We start from the raw sequence: 19,662 nt of genomic DNA on the forward strand, positions 1-19,662 counted from the left end.
CAGTCCTCAGGTTCTGGTTCCGCACCCCACCCCCACCCCCAATGTCAGTTTTTGCTCCATTTTAATATATCCTCTTTAATTTCCTTTACAGCTAAGTACTGGTCAGAAAAAAATGGCAGAAATTTCCCTTACACCAGCTGTTATAGGATCTAGTGCGGATTTTAAAATAGAATAGAGTTGCAGCCTGCATTCCAAAAAAACTCCGGTGAACCATGTGAAGAGCATTGTTTGGGAGCAATTGGAGCGATAACTGCACTCCTGATTTAACTCATTTATTATCCTCAGTGTACAAAACAAGTAGCTGCAGTAACATCATTATACTGAGAGTACTGAAAAGAACACAACACAAAATAGAAAGCTTAATCTACATTTCTGATACAAGCTGTTTAGCAGCTTCAGCTGTACAACTGTGGGAACTAGTGATACAACTTTACAGAATCTGGCCTCATGAAACTCATTTTTTGCACAGTGTGCAAACATGAAATGCAAAATAAACAACCTTGCACTAGGTAGGGCATTTGACTAAGATTAGTGAGCCCACAAAACAGGGCTACCAATGGGCTCCGAGTAGTGCAGCCATGCCTCTTCCTATTCCTATTCTATTCAACTTCACTTAATTCCTCTTGGTTCTTCACACGTGTACAGCAGTTCCCTCTCTCTGATGCTTGAGTTCTGCTCACAGATTGTTCTTTTTGAAAGGATTTGGGGGGAGGGTCAGACAAACAGAAAGACAATCTTTTTTACTTTGTAAAATAGTTGAGCTCCCACCAGACTGAGACCTCAAAGAGGCTGGTCTAGTACAAACTACAATAAAGTACAGAAAGATAGTTCAGCAACCAAGAGAATGAAAACAAGTGACCAGTGGACGTAGCTATGCAGACCAGCCACATGCAAAATATTATAGCAGAACAGGTAGCTTAAGAGTGACAACTTTATATTTTTCTCCTTATATGAAGTCTCCCTTAACCTAAAGTAACTTACCAAGACTGAAATTAGACCACTAGCCACTTTTGTCCAGTATGTTTTTCTACACCCTGGCCTGAAAATTCAGAGCCTTAAAAGGAGACAGTTCAATCTACTGTTATTCTCAGAGGTCGTCTTACTCCTGACCAGCTAGGCTCTGGCCATGAAGCCATCCGCCACAGCTCCAATGGTGGTGGATCGCAGCTACAAGAAGCCTTTAGGGCTGCTGAAATCAGCCGGCAGGCTTGATGCAGGCCAGCGTACGTCTGCATGAGACGGGGTTGACTTGCAGCATCAGAAATGCACAGACTGAAGACAGTGCAGACTGAGAGCAATTAGGAAGCATCTCAATAAAAAAAAACGAAACAGGCTATCCAGCATGGAGCAGAGGAAAAAGCACTGTAATCCCCACGTGTGCAGAAAAGGATAGGAAGAAGAGAGAGAGGGCTAACTTTTGTAGGTTTTTAGAATGAATTCAAAGAATTATTTATTTGTATGTTACCATGATTTCATACCAACTTTAGAAGCTGGGGCTGAGTACAGGAAAGCCCAAGGTGGGAAGAAGAAACAGCGTTATTTACAAAGCTGCAGAGATGTTCTCCTTTCCCTGCTTGCCTGTCCAACAAGCACTTTGCTTTCTTATTTTGTGAATGTGGCCTCCCTCCCCAGGCTTCCACACCTCACTGGGCTATGAAACTTCCCAGCCACAGGCTGCTTTTGGGAAGGGCCAGGATAGAGCCATCGGCCTGATGTCCAGCAGGCTAAAAGACATCCAAAGAGTAAGCTAGCATAAATACTGGGTAGAGTTAATCAGAAACCACAATCTCCCATTGAGGTAAGATTTCTGAAATAAATACACAATCGGATATGCGCTTTGAACTAGGGAAACCTACCAAGTCCAGAGGCACCTGGGTCTCCCTGCAGGATGCAACTGCAAGGCAGCCATCGGTCTGCCTTTGAGCTGAGGAGCTGGAGAGCAGGAGCTGCCTGACCTGTCAAAGAACTCAACTTGTGGCCGGGGCTCCTCAGGCTCCTCGGCTCTCCGCTGCCACCAGCCTGCCAGGCAGACTGCCAAGGAGCTGGGCAGGAAGGAAACCAGGGAGCTTTCTAACAGAAAAAACATCCCGCTGGAAAATTTCTGACCACTCTAATAATGGGCCTGCTTTCAGAGTCGGTTACGGTGCTGGCAGAAGGTAGGGAGACCCACTGCATTTTCTGTTTAGTTATTGGCCTCCTATATAAATTTATTTCTATACCAGACATGCAGCACCAACTGAAGTAATCCTTAAGAAGGATGTTCATAAATCCCTTCAAACCTCTCCACAGCAAACTACATTGCTTTTCCCAAGAATGATGACAATTGTTAATTGGTGCTATTCAGAAGGTAACATTTTCTTTGGTAAGGTCTTTACTGCTTTAGGCAACCACACGTACTTTTGGCAGCATCTCTAGACAAGCCCTGCTGGCAGCATACAGTATGTGCCTCGCTCGGAAAGACTGCGTGAAAAAACAGCTCACTTTCCAGTTCCAATTCCAAGGCTTCATAAACTTGGCAAAGCTGACAACATAATCTGGCCTGACTGCAGGAATAACTGATGCCTGATAGGTAGCATCCCACAAAGCTGCCTGAGCTGCCCGTGCACACGCGGTTACTCTACAAAAGGAGACCTCCTTAGCCTAACTCCCTGACTACTAACAGTTGACCGACCTACGTACCGTTCATTGTTCAGGGTCATTCTAGGAGGGTCAAGGTTGGGATTCTCCATGGACTCCATCTGAGGACAGCGTAGGAAGTAGTAGAGGGTGTGGAGAGCATCAGGGGACCAGGAGATGGGTTGCTGCTGCCGGGTTTGCCGAATGGGGCTCATTCCTGGGCGGATGGTGTTCAAGCACTGCATGTGGTGCATTGCTCGTGATACCAAATCACCTGCACAAAGAGAAAGCATGCAAAAGCATCTCTTTATTATTCATCCACAGTCCTCTTAAGTACACTTCTTGAGCTAAATAAAATCTCTCGCAGCTAAGAGAGATGTCTTGTGTGTACACGTAATCTTCTTCTTCCACAAAGGCATAAGCTGTCCTCAAGCTGCCACTTTGCAGGTTGTTGTATGGGAAATTTAACTGCCTTTCAAATGACAAGTTTTAGTTAGAAAATACAGAATGAAACTTCTCTCAGTCACCACACATTCAGAACAGCAGATTTACAGTGATTTTTCCATCCTGTTTTAATGCTGGTTTTCTCCTCTTTCCAACCACATATACCAGTTTCTTGCCTGCCTACAAAAACTAGTGGTATCTTTGTAAATTGTCCACTGCCCAACCTCAGAGCGTAGCTTTCACAAGGCAAAGCCAGTAACACCAGTACAAATACTTTACTCTCACTGCCGGCATCACCATTTTATGAGATCGTTCCCATTTCTTTCAACTGGATTACGGTGTTCTACCCTCCCACCCAGGCACTTGTGACAAATTAATGATGTTATGTTCAATATAGAAATCCCTTCTTTTAAGGGTCTGCTTCTCTCATTCTCACTCTAGCTGCAGGTTTCTCCAGAATAACAAGACCTGACTCTCTTATTAAAAAGCCAATCTTTATCATGCTGACTGTCACAAGCTTGCCAGAATTTGCCCCTGAGCCTTGTAAGAAGCTCAATCCAGGAGCTTTCTAGGCTGCTCAGTCCTCTTGGTCTTTGAACTCGAGCCAACCTGCCTCTGTGTCAGAGTACTAGTGGACTTGAGGAGGCCTGGAAGAACGCGACCTGTATTACACGGTTTCTGCTCAGAAAGGATTTTAAGGCTGCAGATTTTTAAAAAGTTGACAGAGGATTGACCCCAAGACAGCAGCTATGCAGTCACATAAAGCTGATCTTTGTGTAATAAGCTTGCTTTGGGCACACCCTGTTTACTCTCCTTTTATTGTGGTGCATTACAAACTCTTAAGAGCTTTGCAATAAAGGCTTCAGACACTACATCTTTGAGTAGTGTGACTACCATACCAGTGAGCTGAATGATTGCTATAGATTACTATACATAGCTAGGATCTATTTTTTCCTTGGGAGAATCCTCTGTTGCTTTATGTTTTACAGTCCCCTAAAACCCTCACAGGAAACGTTACTCTATTGTGTCCTACAGATACAATACTGGGAAAGGATGGAACTGAAATAGTCGCCCCATCGCAAAGCCGGTTCCTGAGAAAGCGCCCTGAACTTAGCCGTGCCACATATGAATTAGTCACACCTCCCTCTGAAATTCTTAGGAAGTTATTATTTGTTCATTTATATCTAACAGCAATACACCGAATTTGCCAAACAACCTCCGCTGAACCCGTGGAGTTCTAGTATTACACAAGTTAGGGAGAAACCCCCACAAAGCTACTGTATGTCTAAACATGACAACATTATTAGTGGTTCAGATCAATGGAGTATTAAAAATCTCAATTTGCAATGTAAATGTATGCCCCTCATTTGTCGCATAGTACATTCAGTTTAAGGACCCACTTCAGAATAGAAAAACCTTCCGATATCTCCGCCTTTCCACTTCAGTAGCTCCCGACTCTCCAGGATCTAAACGTTTTACGAGAATATCATGAATCCTCTAGCACTGGTGCTAACACAGAAGTCTGCACAGTTATAGCAGAAATGCATCTGGAATTCAAATTTTCAGCTCAGAATAACGTTCCTTCTCCTTTGCACACTCATGCTCTTTATTTTTCTGGCAACGTCCAGCAACGTTTTAAAAAAAAAAAAAAAAAAAAAAAAAAAAAAGAAACGTACGCAACTGTATCAGGAGGTCTATTCACTAGATGTAATGACCAAGTTGGCCAAAGCAGGGACAGAGGAAGAGAGAGAGGAAGCTGTATTCAACCTTAGGCCCATGCTACAAATGTTCTCTTGTGTTCCAGGATAAATAGAGGTGTGTTAAAGGAATTTGAAAACCTCAAATTAAGGCAGGTTGCAAAATAAATGGTGAAACCCACAAACTCCTTGCTGGCCCTGACATTCATTAGCATTCAGATGGTGGAGACTAAGAAAGCGATGCCAGCAGAAACGTTGCAAGGGAAAAGTAGACCAGGAAAACACAAATCATTTTTGTTTACTTTAAAGGGGCTTTGTGAGTAGTCTAGGAATGGAACATTTCATTTGGTTAGCATTAAAAAAGAAGGTTTTAAACAAGTTTTTGTTACCAAAGTGCTCTCAGATTTTTTTTTCCTCCACTTTTTAAGTAACCAAAAAGCTTTTCCTTGAATATCCTGCACCCTTGACATTTCCACTGCACAAACACTAACAAAGAGAACCCTCTTTGCCATCTGAGGGAGGTGCCACTGCTGTGTTCCACAAACGTACAAGAAAACCTCCAGAGGCATCTAGGCAATAGCATCCATCCTCTGTTGGCACTAACACCACTACCTACCAAAAGGCTAGAAAAGCCACATCTCGTACATCTCCAAGGTGAATTAAATATAAAGCAGTCTAATGAAACAACCTGATTTTCATAAACAGCCCCATGAGACAATTAAATCTTACACAATGTTAGCCAAATACTACTCACACTGTCAACAATGGCAACGCTCCCACTGACCTCAATAGCAGAGGGACTGGCTCTCCTGCTTCACTGAAAGAAACCGCATTCGATTACATCTGAAACTTACTCAGTTCAGAGATGCTTCCAACGCAAGTTGCCAACAGAGACTGCTCTAAAGTTCGGAGTTCCAACTGGGCGTAAGCATCAGCCCGTCCATCGCTGCACACAGAGCCATCGTTGTATGGGCTGAAGTAGGCAGGCAGAGACAGCACACCTGGGGATGAGAGCAAAGAACAGTCCTTTTACAAGTGAAGTTACAGGAGCAGAAAAGCAAGTCTCGCTACCGATAGAAGCGATAGGGAACTTGAACACGTTCGCACCTTTCTTGGGGGACTTGAGGTCTTTTGAATAGCTCAAATAAAATCAAACAGTGCTGTAAATACCACTGGAACGGTTGAAACAGCGAAACTAGGCTCTAGGGAATAAGGCTGGATGTTTCTACAGCCTTTAAAAACTAGAAACAAATTGCAGTTGAGATAAAACTACATGAAAAGCTTTAGTGAAGTCTCTAATATTGTTTATACAACAACTCGACTGTGCACAGACAGCTTAGTTCTGAACAGCTGTATGCAGATTGCTAGATATAAAGGCTTGATTTTGAGAGGTGTGAAAGATAACCTCAAGCCCATCCAAGGTAAACGGTAGCTGCAATCTTTGCAACTCTGAAAACAAAACCATGGGCTATGCCAGTTCTTTGAACCTGCATGCAGTTTCAAATGCGCAGACGGTGGTTTCCACATGTGCAAACCTTTGGATACGCCAAACTACTCCCACAAGTTCTGAGGTTGACTAGATTTTCATCTCTATAAATGACCCCTCTACGAGAGAGATTAGAAAGATAATTACATTGCACACAACGCATTTACCACACACACACTCCTTCCATTTTATCTTCTTGCACACGTGAGCATTAATGGCCAGTAACTGAACAGAACAATGGATTTGCAAGCAGTTTTGCGTAGTTGTTATTGGGACCTCATCCTACTTTGTGCATATCCCTACAACTCATTTGCATTGATAGCAAATTAGAGACCATTTGGGTGAATTGGCTGGGAATGGCAGCAAAGACTGGGGATGCTACAAAAAACTTCACATACAGTTTCACATCAATATGCAGGCTGTCTCTAAAAGGGGCAGTCATTCACCTCCCCCCAGTCATCTTTTTCACACGTTATCTTTGGTTGAGCATGGCAGATCTGCAACCACAATGGAAGTCAGGGTAACACAGAGATCCAAAAAACTATTGCCTCTGCTGCTTTCCTCCCAGAAATCCATCAGCTGAATAGTTTCTCTTCAAATTTGCGAGCTGAATTTTGTCATCCTTTGGCCACATGATTGCTCTGCGTGGCACAGAGGGAAGGGTGGGAATGTGACCTCTAGAGCTGATGTGAGGTGGGGAGCATGGATATGTGACGGAGGCTGGGGTGGGAAAGCGGACCTGCCTCCGCTGCTGGCACCCTGGGGTGGATCGGATGAAACACAGCGTGACACTGCATCCACACTCCGGGTGGACTCGGAAAAGCCTTCCGCAGTCCACTCAGCCAGTGTTCCTGTACCCTTGCTGCTACCACATTTTCAGTTGTGTCCAGCTGCCACCATATTTTTAATTACGGATCTATCCCGCAATTGCAGTAGCACACCCCGACCCAAAATTTTCCATGATTTCAGACGAAGACGCTTATAGCCACGACTGCCTGCGCTCTTACCCTGCTGCATCCTGTATTCCTGATTTTTCAACTTTGATCCATTCACAGCCATACCAATATACTTCAGCTTAGACCCGTATTTCCTTCCCACCCTCACCTTCCGACCCCGGTTTCAGCCTTAGATGCAGAGATACTTTACTCCTATTGCAGTGACCTCCTGTCACATAGGTGCTGTGTATTCTTGTCAAACAAAACCCTGCCAGCTGAATGGCAGTGCATCGTGCAAGACCTTTGTTTCTTTGTCTTGACGTTTTCTTTTGAAATTTTATGCTGAATTGATCTCTCCTACCCTTTTCACATCCTCTTTGCATCCTGCTTGGTGGTAAAGCCAAGGGCTGCATCAAAAACTTCCTGGACATTTTGAGGATAAGGGAATGATTTATCCTGCTGCTTCACTGTACATCACTGTTAGTTAATGGAGAAAACTCTGCCAATGCCCTCTGTAACCTGAATAATTAGGAAGTCGAGGCTTTAAGAGCTAACAGAAGAGATGCATGCAAACTAGAAGAGCTTGCTTTAAATACACTGTAGCCTCCTATACAGAGCCCAAGCCACTTCCTTTTCCATGTTAAAGCTATGAAAGGATGTTTTAAAGACATATGGATTGAATTTATGGCTGAGGGAGAATGAAAATAGACTGATTTGTCAAAAGTTTCAAATACAGCCATATAATTCTACAGAGGCGAAAACAGAAACTGGCAGTTACATTACTAAGCCAGGCGGGGGGGGAGGAGAAAGAAAAAAAAAAGGGGGCACATTTTCTCTGTCAGCCAGTTTCAGTTGGTTCTGTTTTCTAACAAGGAATTAAAAATAAAGATTTATAGAACGATTTCAGTTGGCTCACAAATGAAACAACATTTTCTCAGTTTTTCAGTTAACAGTTTGCCAGGTGCTGTGGGTAAGAGGAAACAGGGATGATTTATTTACTTTTGGAAAAATTACTCATACAAGATAGTTGCGGACAAGATTTGTGGTCTCATCTGCCTTGGTATAGCCGAGGAATATCCTCTATGTCCAAGAGAGAAATAAGGAAGTTACCGAGACTCTGGTCACGTGCCAAAGCCCGATGATGCCACTGGGGATTTTCCCTGGGATTGCAGTGGGGTATGAATCAGGCCCTCATTACATAAGATTTCACAAAGGCACCCCACGCCTGGCAGGTCTCGATAGGTAAGAGCAGGCCTGGGAATGAGAAAACACACCTCTTGACACTGCTTTTGAGACAGACAGAGGGCAGTGACCGAATGGGCAGCCAAGTAGAAACGTACCCCACAATTATTATGTCTTGCAGCACGCTAATCAGGATTTCCTCTCCGAAAAGTTTCCAGTAACTGCACAGAGTTGAAAAAGCATCATCTTTGCTCTTCAGATCAGAAATTCAGGCACGAGGACATCTGCAGTCGAGCTTTGCCCACTGGTATTATAATTAGGAACAGGACTTAATCTTTAATACCAATTAAAAAAACGTTGTTTGATAACAGAGACAACTGCATTGTGATGACTACTTGTACCCCAAATGGCAGTACCTGCTCTCCTCCCAACCCAAATCAAGAAATTTGCAGCCAAAAGGTGTTATAATGGTATAAACAGTAGGAGCAATTTCTCTTTCTATCTGGCATTCACATCTCTGTATTTTTATATTTGTGGCAACACTGGTTTTAATCATGGCTAGCTAAATAAGCAAAACTGTAACTGAAATAAATCAATTTGTGTCAAAACACTCTGTGTTTGAAATCACGTTAAAACTGCCGATTTATTTCCTGATGTTCAAGAATGTGTTTTCCCCACAAAACAACAATGTGAAACAGCACGTAATTACCGTGCAGGAACGAACCATTCAGGCATGCACACCACTGTTCTTACAATATTTTCTCTGATGTGGGCTATGTTGCGTTTCCTACACATCTCTGGCTGTATCCTGGCATTCTGGTCACAATTTTTTTTTAATTAACCAAGACTTTAAGTATGGGATCCAAGCCCAGGTGAAGTTAGTAAGAGTCTATTATTAGAGCATGGCTTAGATCAAACCTCAAGAGCACAAGGAGCTAAGAAGTCACCTCTCCAGAATGGCGTGAGGCAACACCCTCTAGCAGCCCAATTGAAAGCGCATCCATAGCACTGCGATTAAGGCATGGCTGGCTAACAATTTGTTTCTGATATTTCCACAGCTTTTGCAATAGCAGCTGGAAAAAAAGGCATATTTATTCTACTTCAGTTAATATACGAAACCTGTTCATGGGCACTTGCTGCCAATGATCTTAAAAGGCAGTCACGACTGGGTGAAATTCCAGTTAAGCAGTTCCTTAAACTCAAATTATTCTGCTTGCCTAAAGATTTTGAAATTGTTGTCTGTAATTTGATGCTTTTTAATAGCAACTGAAAATGTTTCCACAGTCTGAGCTAGGTCCAGGGAAAAGTCTGTTCACACTCTTGGACATCTTTCTGCTTTAAGAGGTGCAGCAGTTCTGCTGGGAGCTTTGGCTATAACGTGATTGTTCCCAGGAGCAGGGCTGTGCAAAACTCTTGTGTGGTTTCCCTGAGCTGGGCAATCGGTCCAGTCCTCAAGCAAGGTAACTTCTGTAGGCAAGCCTGGCTCCCTCTCTGAACGGTCCATGGTAATTCAGACGCTGGCATCAAGTTCTGCTCTTTTGATATCAAGATACAAGCAAATGCAGACTTTTGCCTTAATTTTAAGATTCGAATGTTTAAAAACCTTACTTCAAATAATTTTTAAAGTACCCATGTTATCCTCACACTTCAAGCTGTTTGCATGTTACATTCATGAAAAAGGACTCGCCATCATTTTTACCTTGCTGTAACGATTTTCTCTGCACTTTCTCTACTTTAAACTAAATCCTTCATGTTGGGAGACAACTTCGTAGTGATTAACTCATCAGCCATTTGATGACTTTCAAAAACTTACATGATGCCTGGAGGTTAACATGGGGCCACTCACAAGTGGCAAAGGGCCAAGGAGACTTTGCCTGGAAAGCACTCCAATTCTGCTGTCTGGGATTCCTCACGGAAATTGCCCAAGGTACTAACTCCCTTATTTCAAGAAATGCACTGGCTGTATTCATGACAGGTTAGGCAAAGAATCAGGAATATAATTAGGACAGGGGTATACACTGTAAACTACTAACACAGAAAAAGTGCCCTTTTTTTTTTTTTGTTAACCTAGTAAAGTCTATGAGACAATACAATGTATATTGATTTCTCCCTTTGGCCAGAATAAAAAAAGGTTCTCTGGGCAAGGATTGTCTCTGTGTATTGCGTTTGCATTGCACCTAAAACAGTGGCGATCATTACTGATCACTACCGTAACACAAATTAGGACAACAGGAAACAAGTATCTATTTGGCAAAACCAACCAGAAACGAAAGCCCTCAGAAAATTCAGGAGTGTCTTCATACATCAGAAATTGTTTCTAAAAGCCCCTAATAGCACAAAAAGGCACATATACGAAATCAGAACTGCTGTGAGTATGCTAGAAAAATGTATTAGGAAACCAAGTAAGAAAAAATGGTTTTGGTGTCCAGCAGCAGTGTACTTTTGCAATGTTTGGCTTGTGATAAATTCTATAGGAAACCTTCTGCGAGGTGAGAACGATAGCTGATCCCAGTGAACTGAGCTGTGATTTGAAAGGCCAAAATTTTGAAGGCAGATGGTGATGAGCTGACTACACCAAAGCGAACAGCCAAATCCCACTGATTTCAATGGACCTGGTAAAAACCTCATCCAATTGCAACTGCAGTTCCCACATTGGAATTTGGCCGTGACATCAGGAGAGCTGTCACCTTGCACAAAGTCCTGTAATTCTTCATGGCAAGGAGCATTCAAGGCTCTCCTTGGTTTTTGTTTCCCATTCTACCGAGCAACACAATGCCATGCAGTTCCCTCTTGCCAATCAATTCAGAGTACTGGGCACCACCTAGAATTAATGCCAATTCCTGGAGCTCTGTTTTCTTCTTCCTGAAGAAAACCACTGCTAGAAAAGCTCAACTCTCCTTTATTTTATGAAATGAGACAGAATCATTCTGACAGAATATAAACAAAGGCTCCCCACCCCCTCAAAAAAACAGGCAACGAAGTATTCCTGATAGAACTCCACTGAAATCTAAACACATCAGGCTCGATAATCAACTACAGTCATGCTATAGATTGTGAGAAAGACTTGTGATCAGGAAACAATGCATATAATTGCTAACATATAGGAAAATAACGTGGCTTCTGCTATAAAGCAGGCAGGCATCTCTTTCAGTTTGTCTCTGTCAGCAGTAAGAAAAACCAAACACAGTTGCTTGTATCTGCATCCACATTAAACAGTAATTCTGTGATTGAAAACAGGAGGAAAAACAGAAGAGGGAGGAGCTTCAAGCAGAGAGAGAAGATCCTGAAATCCTCTGGAAGTGCTCAACTGAATCTCTCCATCGAAGAACTGCTGTCCTAATTGGACACTTCTGGACAGATCTGTCTGACTCACACAGCCCTCACATGGGATCCCTGGTCTTGGTCTAATTGCTCATAAAGACAATGTCCCCTTCAAATTAACAAAACGCAGTTTGCCTGGACTTCAGGAATGTTATCAGAGATGCGCTGCCTTAAAGCACACAGTCTGGTCCTCCATGTAGCTCAATGCTACATGGTCTGGTCAACCACGTAGCATTGGTTGACTGGCAGTATCAAAATACCCCAAAACAGAGTTTTAAATCACTCTCAAAAACTACTACCCCCTTTCTGGGGTCCAGGTCACTGCAGCACCTCATGTTCCAAAAGCAGGTGAAAGCCGCGGAGCTCACAGCTTCTGCAGTGCAACGCGAGCTGCAACGCTACCCTTCTGTATGCACTGCCACAGAAAGAGGAGAAGCCTACTGACAGTCACTACAAATATTTTAATGCCTCCTTACTCCTAGGTAACTAACCGTGCCCTGTCTTCATCCCACACTTGCGAGCGTTCCACATACTTTGCCTCACTTTTGCTATGAAAATGGTGGAGTTGGACTGGAAGTTGGAGGGGAGAAGGTAGGAAGTATCTATAAGAACTATTATATTTGAATCCAGCAGATATACAGGATTGCAAATGAGTATAAATGCAGGAGAAAGGCCTTGGTTTTGTACCAAGTCAGTATTTACTGAGTCGTCAATCCCACTTCCATATCCCTGTGGTCTTCTGGACAACCACTAATATGGCTTGGCCCCAAGCGCTTAATTGAACATAAGCACAAGGAACATATCCTTGGCTTATATTTTAATGACTGCCAAAAAACATAGCAAATTTTATCTTTAGCAGCAGCAGCATACTTTGCAAGATAAAAGGTATCAGTGCTTTTATGAGATGGTGATTATCCTCATTTCCATTTCCTAGATGGAGAAACAGAGCCAAAAGGTGGAGAAGCAAGTACTAAGCTCATGCATCAGAACCAGCTCTTCGCAAAGTCCAGATCTCCCAGTTCAGAATCCCTGTGCCATTAGACCTTGCCTGTATGAAACTGGCCAACACGGAGCCGTTGGTCTCACAACCTGGATCCAGAGATTTGAAATAAATGGCATGACTGTGAGGCTTTAGTCTAGGTTTTTAGGACTATGCTACCTATTTTATATGTCATGATAAAAGGTCTTTGAGAATATGATCCGTAAATATAAACTGTAAAGGCTTCCTACTATGACTACAACTACTTTTGAAGAGGAGCGCGTGTGCTAGCATGTCAACAAGTACAACCCTAAAACTAGGTTGATTCATTACAATTTTGCACATGTGGCTTTCCAGGCATTGGATCTTCTACACAGCGTCCGAGGACAGGTGAAGACCCACATTGGACTGTAATGTTAGGTTGAAAGATGAAACTACCTACATTTCTAGGACTCTTACTTTCAGGATCCAGTAAGGCGCGTTAAAGAGAAAACCCCACGCTGGGCTATAAACATCAATGAAAAAACAGAGAGAAAGTTTTATGAGGCATGGTATAAATAGATTATGAACACTGTGAAAGAAATACAGAACCAGAATCCTGTGCCAAAAAATGACTGTGGTCCAACGGGCAGAAGACTTAGCATTAACTAGTTGTGTAAACTCAATCTCAGTGTCCCAGTTCACTTATCTGGAAAATGGGGATGACTGCTTCATTCCTGTTAAGGGTGTTATGACAGAAGCAGCGTTCTTGCTTCATTTCTCATTCTCATCCTACTCCTGCATGCTACTCAACATTTCAGCAGTGTCCCCATTTCGCATATGTGTCAATAGCACATTTTTTGTCCCTTAGCAACAGTCCCATCTTTCATTTACACAGCCCTTTTTACCTTCAACAATCCCAAAGCTGAGACACAGCTACTTCTGAGATGAAAGGACACAATGTTGTGACAATGTATAATTCCACTTCAAAGGAGCTTATAATACAAGAAGAGAAGCTTTACCCAACTGAAAGGGTTAAGAAAGGCAAAATGGATTTAAGCCTAATAGAGATTCCGATGTGGATACAACATTGGACAGTTAGTCTAACAAACATAGCAAAAATACCATAAGAAATTATAAAGAAGAAAATATATATATACACACACACACAAGAAACAAAAGAAACAATATATGAAAGCTAAAAAACAAACCTTGGGGGTGGGGGGTGAGGGGGATGGGACAGGTAAACAGTGGCAACTCCAGAAACACCAAGTCCTTTAGCAGCATTACTGTGGGGATTAGAAAGCTTAGGGAGAAGAGGTTTAAATCACTTTCTCCATTCCCTTGGAATTCTTTAGAAGTCTCCAGTTTAGGTGCTTTTACAGTAAAACCAGCTTCATTTGGAGTAACCAGTGGGACTGCAGCAACTGCAGGCACCAGCTAGAACCCTCATACCCTCTACAATACCCTCTTCTAATCCATTCCTTATTGTTCACTGTCCTTCCTGAAATATGGTCTTTGACTCATGCCCAGTTCTCCAGATGTGGTCTGACTAAGCTCTTTGTACATGCCATAATGACCCCTCTTTACTTGCATTCAATTCTTCTATTTATACATCCCATGATCTGTATGCTTGCCAAACACAAAGAGGATAGTAAATTTATATCCTCTGTCACTCCCAGTTCCTTTTCTTAGGGAACATCGAGATGGAGAATCTCACCAGGGCAGTACTCCAGAATAATCCCACGCAATCCCTTCTCAGCTATTCCAGAGTAATCTTTTGAAAGAGCTTACTCCACATGACCCCTGCCCATCAACTTTTTTATACAGGTGAGCCCTTGGCCTCGTAAAATCTACCCTCGTTAGACTCTCCTAGCTGTAGTAAATACACCATTAAAATAAAATTTTTAAAACTGTCATCACTTAATAATAAACATCAAGACCGCAGTTACATCAGTTAATGACTTAAAATATCAGAGCATCGTAAGAACTGTTTATTCTATGCTTATTTTAAAAAAGCCATGAGGAAATAGGAACTCAACAGTAACAAAACTACTGCTCCTAAAGGACTGGTCTTTTTTAGACGACTCAAGGATTGTCTCCGTTAGCTGTCAGCAACGCCAGCCCTCTGATGCACAGCCGCGCAGTTTTTATTTTGTCAGGGTGAAATATGCATCTGTCACTCAATATCAAATTGAAATTTTATCTAAGTGGAACACAGCACAGTCCCGAGACCATAAAGTCTGACCTCAGGAGGGCAAGGTTTGGAGTCTCGCTATGATGATCACACGCATACCATGCCTGCAGACAAAAATGATTCAGGTTTGGAGTCACTGGCCAGACAACACAAAACTTGGGGCGGGTGTATCCTGGGTTGTTCGCAAGAAAAAAGACAGTATATTGTAGATTTGATACCTAGAGCTTAATCTCCAATATTGTTGTCAGTGTAGCTCCAGTAAATTACTCACATCAGCATTTACGTGCATGAGTAGTTCATGAATCACAAGCTTTGTCATTTTTACCCCAAAACTGCCTGAAGCCCAATATAAGCTTTGGTGAGCGCAAGTTTTTGGGACAAGTATAAACACAAACCTCTGTCATACAGATAACAATGTTAGTGTTTGACATGCACCGTTAGACAGGGTTTACTGTCTAGGAGCATTTTGATAGTGCTCAAGACCAGCAAGAATTCTATCTCGGAACAGAAGCTATTCCTCTTTTAGTTTTTATTTCCTCAAACGCTTGGAACTATTTGGCAGTATTTTCCCCACAATACAGCAAATCAGTCGCTTACTAATGATAGTATTTTGCAACTTTCTGCTTCCTCACATCAAAGCATCCTGGAGATCTTATCAACAATGACCAATTGCTTAGAGACTCAGAAGCGGAGTTGAGGAATTCCACTTACTCACCAACTGCTGAATTTTGCCCTCTATCTTTGCAATCCCTTATTTCTGACATCATGTGTGGTACTAAAGGATCATCTCATACCATCAACATTCATGCTTGGCTTTCTTCCATGATGTATGCCACTTGCTCTGGCTTCTAGCACCTATTTTACTCTCTACTACTGCATCCGCATTCTTCTTTCTTGTCCCCCCACCGTCACCTACTCATCATCATCATGCTTGTACTCTTCCCAGGATTCAGCCTTTCAAGGCTCTAGACCAGTTACAAACAAGAGTAGAGACAATATCTATTTTTGAATGTACCCTTTAGGCATAGCAACACTCTAAAAATTTGGCAATATTTGTAAAGCTAGCAGGAAAAAAACCCCAACAACTCCACTACAAGGCTCTGGCCTCTCTCTTTCATTGCCTAAGTGCCAAACGCATTTCAAAGTCTAAGTCTCTTGGTTGTAGCCATTTATAGTTTGTATAAAAAGCATAACTTGTACACTTCCATCAGAGCCCTAAATATAACTGCCCTAAGCAAGTATGCACTTTTCAAACAGTGCCTCTTTGAATTTTGTTTTCAAAAGAATGCTGTTGGCACTGTATTATTTATAGACATTTACATTAAGATCTAAATACTTGGTCAGGAAACCACTCAGATTAATGGATCCCCAGCATTGTTTTAGAACTCTAAATAGCTCAGAAGAAAAACGGGTTGCCTATATTTTTATTCTAGAACAGCATCTTTTTTGCATAAGCATAAAAAGCAGCAATGTTTACAGTGCTCAGACTGGACGGGCATAGTTCTTTGAAGAATCTGAAAACACTACCACATGTTTCAGGTTTTTAACACAGCATCTGCGTAGAGGATGAAAATTAGAATCTCAATCTTCTTTTTTTTTTTTTTTTTTAACAGGGAAAATACATTTTAGTATCTTTATTACACCCGTGCACTGTATCTGTAATGGATTCAACCATTCAACCCAATTGATTTTGCCAGTGTGCTATCTTCTTAAAGCTTTCTTGCACGTGAGTTTCCAATTACACCATTTCATAGCACGCAATTATTTTCTTGACACTTGGAACATAATTATTTGTAGAGGTGACTTCCTTCACACTGACAGTGTCCCCAGGAGGAATAATACTGTGTAGCTGAGAGAGTGAGCACACATGTGCCAGAACAGCTTTGGCAAGGGCATAGCCAGTGCTCCAAATACCAAAGTGGTTGTTCTCACAGACAATAAGCAAAAATAATGTCGTGATTCTGCACCCACCATTTCTACCAGAGAGAGAACCAAAATAATTTTCTTTAAATGTTATGGAACCCTTGCTGCTAACTGCAAAATAAAGTGGCATTTCTAGTACTTTTGCCAGAAGAGCAGCTCAGCACCTTCCCCATCACTGCTGGCAAATTCTGCGGGACCCGAGGTGTAGAAAACAAACTCTGGAGTGCCTACCTGCTTATCCACGGCTGTGCGGACCATTCTTCTAAATACCTTTCAAAATCAGGGAGTCAGTTATCTTTCAAGTAATCTTGAATTATGCTGTGCTAAAATAACATGCCCACAGTCATAGTCAGGGGCTATTCAAACAGCAGGACCACAGCAACATACTTACTAAAGAATACAACCTGAGGAAGGACACAAACTGACTGCAATTAAAAAAAGGAGGCAGCTATTACCATTTTGTATTCCTCTCCCCCTTTTCAGTTAGCACCCATTTCCAACAATGAACAAGCCTGCTCCTAAATGTGAAGATATTCCTATAGCAGCATCTCACACACTGGTGGTGAAGATTAAGATTACAGGGAACCTTCCCACAATTCTTAGGAAAAGAATGGAAAACTGGCTCTCAGAGGAAGATCCTTTCATTGACAAAAAAAATAGCATAGCTGGAAAAACTTTTTTTTTTTTCTTATAAAATAAATGATCATAGCATTACCTCTGTCTATAAAACCTTTGTAGTCATTAGACTATAAAATTAATATTTTTTTATTTTGTTGGTTCCCTGCTGAACCCAGACTACGTTGCTCTACATTGCAATTTTCTCTCTGATGGTAACGTGCAGCATCTCTACTGCTGTATAGCAGAGATGCACAGCATGGAAGTACTTGAAAAGCAAAGGTCCATACCACATAAATAATCCCATGCCACATAAGTAATCACTTTCTGGATCCAGCTGTTTGTATGCAACCACTATATCCTAGTAACATTAATAGCTTTGACTATTGCCAAGAAAAAATGTCTTAGAAGGCTTTTTAAATTTGTCATGGAGGAAAGCAAAAGCTAGAACCATGGCAGATGCAGATTTGGGGAGGCTCAACTACCCAAGAATACTTTTTTTTCCCCTCAAATGGCACTCTGTTCCTTTCACCAAATTATTGAAGCAACAGTTCAAGTAAGACGCTGTTCTGTTAAAACAGGACAAGCTGGTAAAAGCTAAAACTAGACTGCACTGCAGCTCCATTTAGGGAATTTCAAAACACAGATAGGAGTAAAGGTTGGAATAGGAGACAGGACACATCACTCTGGTCTGAAACCCAGGTGCTCCACAACATAGATTTATTTGGAGTTGAAATTTTACTTTAGATCCATCTTTTTCCCAAAAAGAAATACAACAGTAACAGGGAACGGAAAGGAGCACACAGGAGACTCAGAGAGGCTGGAAATAGATACGTGGGAGAAGAATGGTGGGAAAGGAACAGGAAAAAACCCCAAACATTCCCTGATGAAGGAATTAGTGAAAGAATGGGAGAGCGATGGAAAACAGTCCAGTAAGTAAGAGCCACTTCTGCTTTCTTATCTTGGAAATATTTTATTCTTCCTAAGAATTTCCAGGGTCTTGAGGTACTTAGAACACTCTATATCCTTTAACCCCCGAAATCATTTGTCTCTCTTCCCCTTACCTCATTCCCTGAAAAGCGGCACAATAAACAAAGGGTGATCCAGCAGAGCTGGACATGCCTTCTCTTAATACCGATGGAACCCGATATCCATTGTAGCTATCTGGGCAAAGTCACTCAGTTTCCACACATACCTTCATGGGCTGATTTCCAGATCACCGTAATAAGACACAAAGATAAAGGAATCAATTTTTTAATACTGTGCTTTCAAACCTGAAGACACTTGGCTTTGTTTTTGCTGTTTTACAGTTCTTGAGGGCAGAATAATCAAACACAAACATAAAAATGCTACAGTCTCCTAACTACCTATTTTCTTCAAGATCCTCTTCACCTTCCTGCCCTATTCTTACTAATAAATCACTGATTTACTGTTACAGCCCCGCAGGCCCGACCACTGCTTCTTCATCTCAGTAGGAGCCAAATGATGATTGAGATGCCAATATATTAGGCTGGCCTGATTCAAAGAAGGATAAGGAACAAAGCATTTGTGCAGAGCAAAGATAAATGAATATAAATCAAGTGCTGAGCCATTTTCTGTGATGGATTAGCACCTTTCTTTGACCTAATAATGTCAAGGGGTCTCCATGCTGACAGCAACTAATGTGGAAATCTCTGTGCTGTGTAAAGCCAGTAGGAATCCTTATCTCCAGCTCCACTATTACTATATTTGTATTTTGCTGGGTGTCTCACTCAGGTGTAAGCAATCCATCTCCTTCATCTCACCTTGAGAAATGTCACTGCAGTGTCCACCAAACTATCTCTAGAGTATAGGAGAGAGATTTCTTCCACTTTCTCATTGAGTTTCTCCCTGTAATCTCATTTTTACTAGTAAACCAGCAGGTCATAGATAGTACTTACCTAGCCAAGGACCAGACAGAAAAGCTTTCTCAGTACCTGGTGATGTTGCTAGAGTATAAAACTATACAAAGCCAGCAGCAAAAAGCAGATGTTTGGATCAAATCTGGCAACTGCAGTTTTACCAAAACCAGAAGACAGCAAAAAAATTGGTATGCACACAGAAAACTTTACTGTGAGTCAGGCCCAAACCTCTCTGTTTTGGTCATATGCAGTAGCTAGAGCTATATTATAAAGTGTTTAAAAATCCATTGTGTCACTGACAGGTCCAAAAGCTGCAGCTTTTGAGAGCAGGAAATACATCAAAGTCCTGCAGCTATAGTAGCCTCTACTATTCTCATTTCCCAGATGTGAAAGAGTTGGCTATTACTT

At 41.9% G+C, this 19,662-nt stretch overlaps 1 protein-coding gene across 1 annotated transcript in view; it reads right to left on the reverse strand.

Moving 5' to 3' along the window:
* The window catches only part of ABTB2 (ankyrin repeat and BTB domain containing 2), a 135,947-nt gene that overhangs the window by 45,656 nt on the left and 70,629 nt on the right, over window positions 1-19,662 (reverse strand). The window contains exons 2-3 of the mRNA XM_052811728.1: window positions 5,612-5,758; window positions 2,680-2,890 (exon numbers count right to left, since the gene is read on the reverse strand). Coding sequence (XP_052667688.1) covers window positions 2,680-2,890; window positions 5,612-5,758 — 358 coding nt within the window. The remainder of the gene's footprint in view (window positions 1-2,679; window positions 2,891-5,611; window positions 5,759-19,662) is intronic.

This window comes from Harpia harpyja, chromosome 16, assembly GCF_026419915.1.
Source record: "Harpia harpyja isolate bHarHar1 chromosome 16, bHarHar1 primary haplotype, whole genome shotgun sequence".
NCBI classification, from domain to species: Eukaryota; Metazoa; Chordata; class Aves; order Accipitriformes; family Accipitridae; genus Harpia; species Harpia harpyja.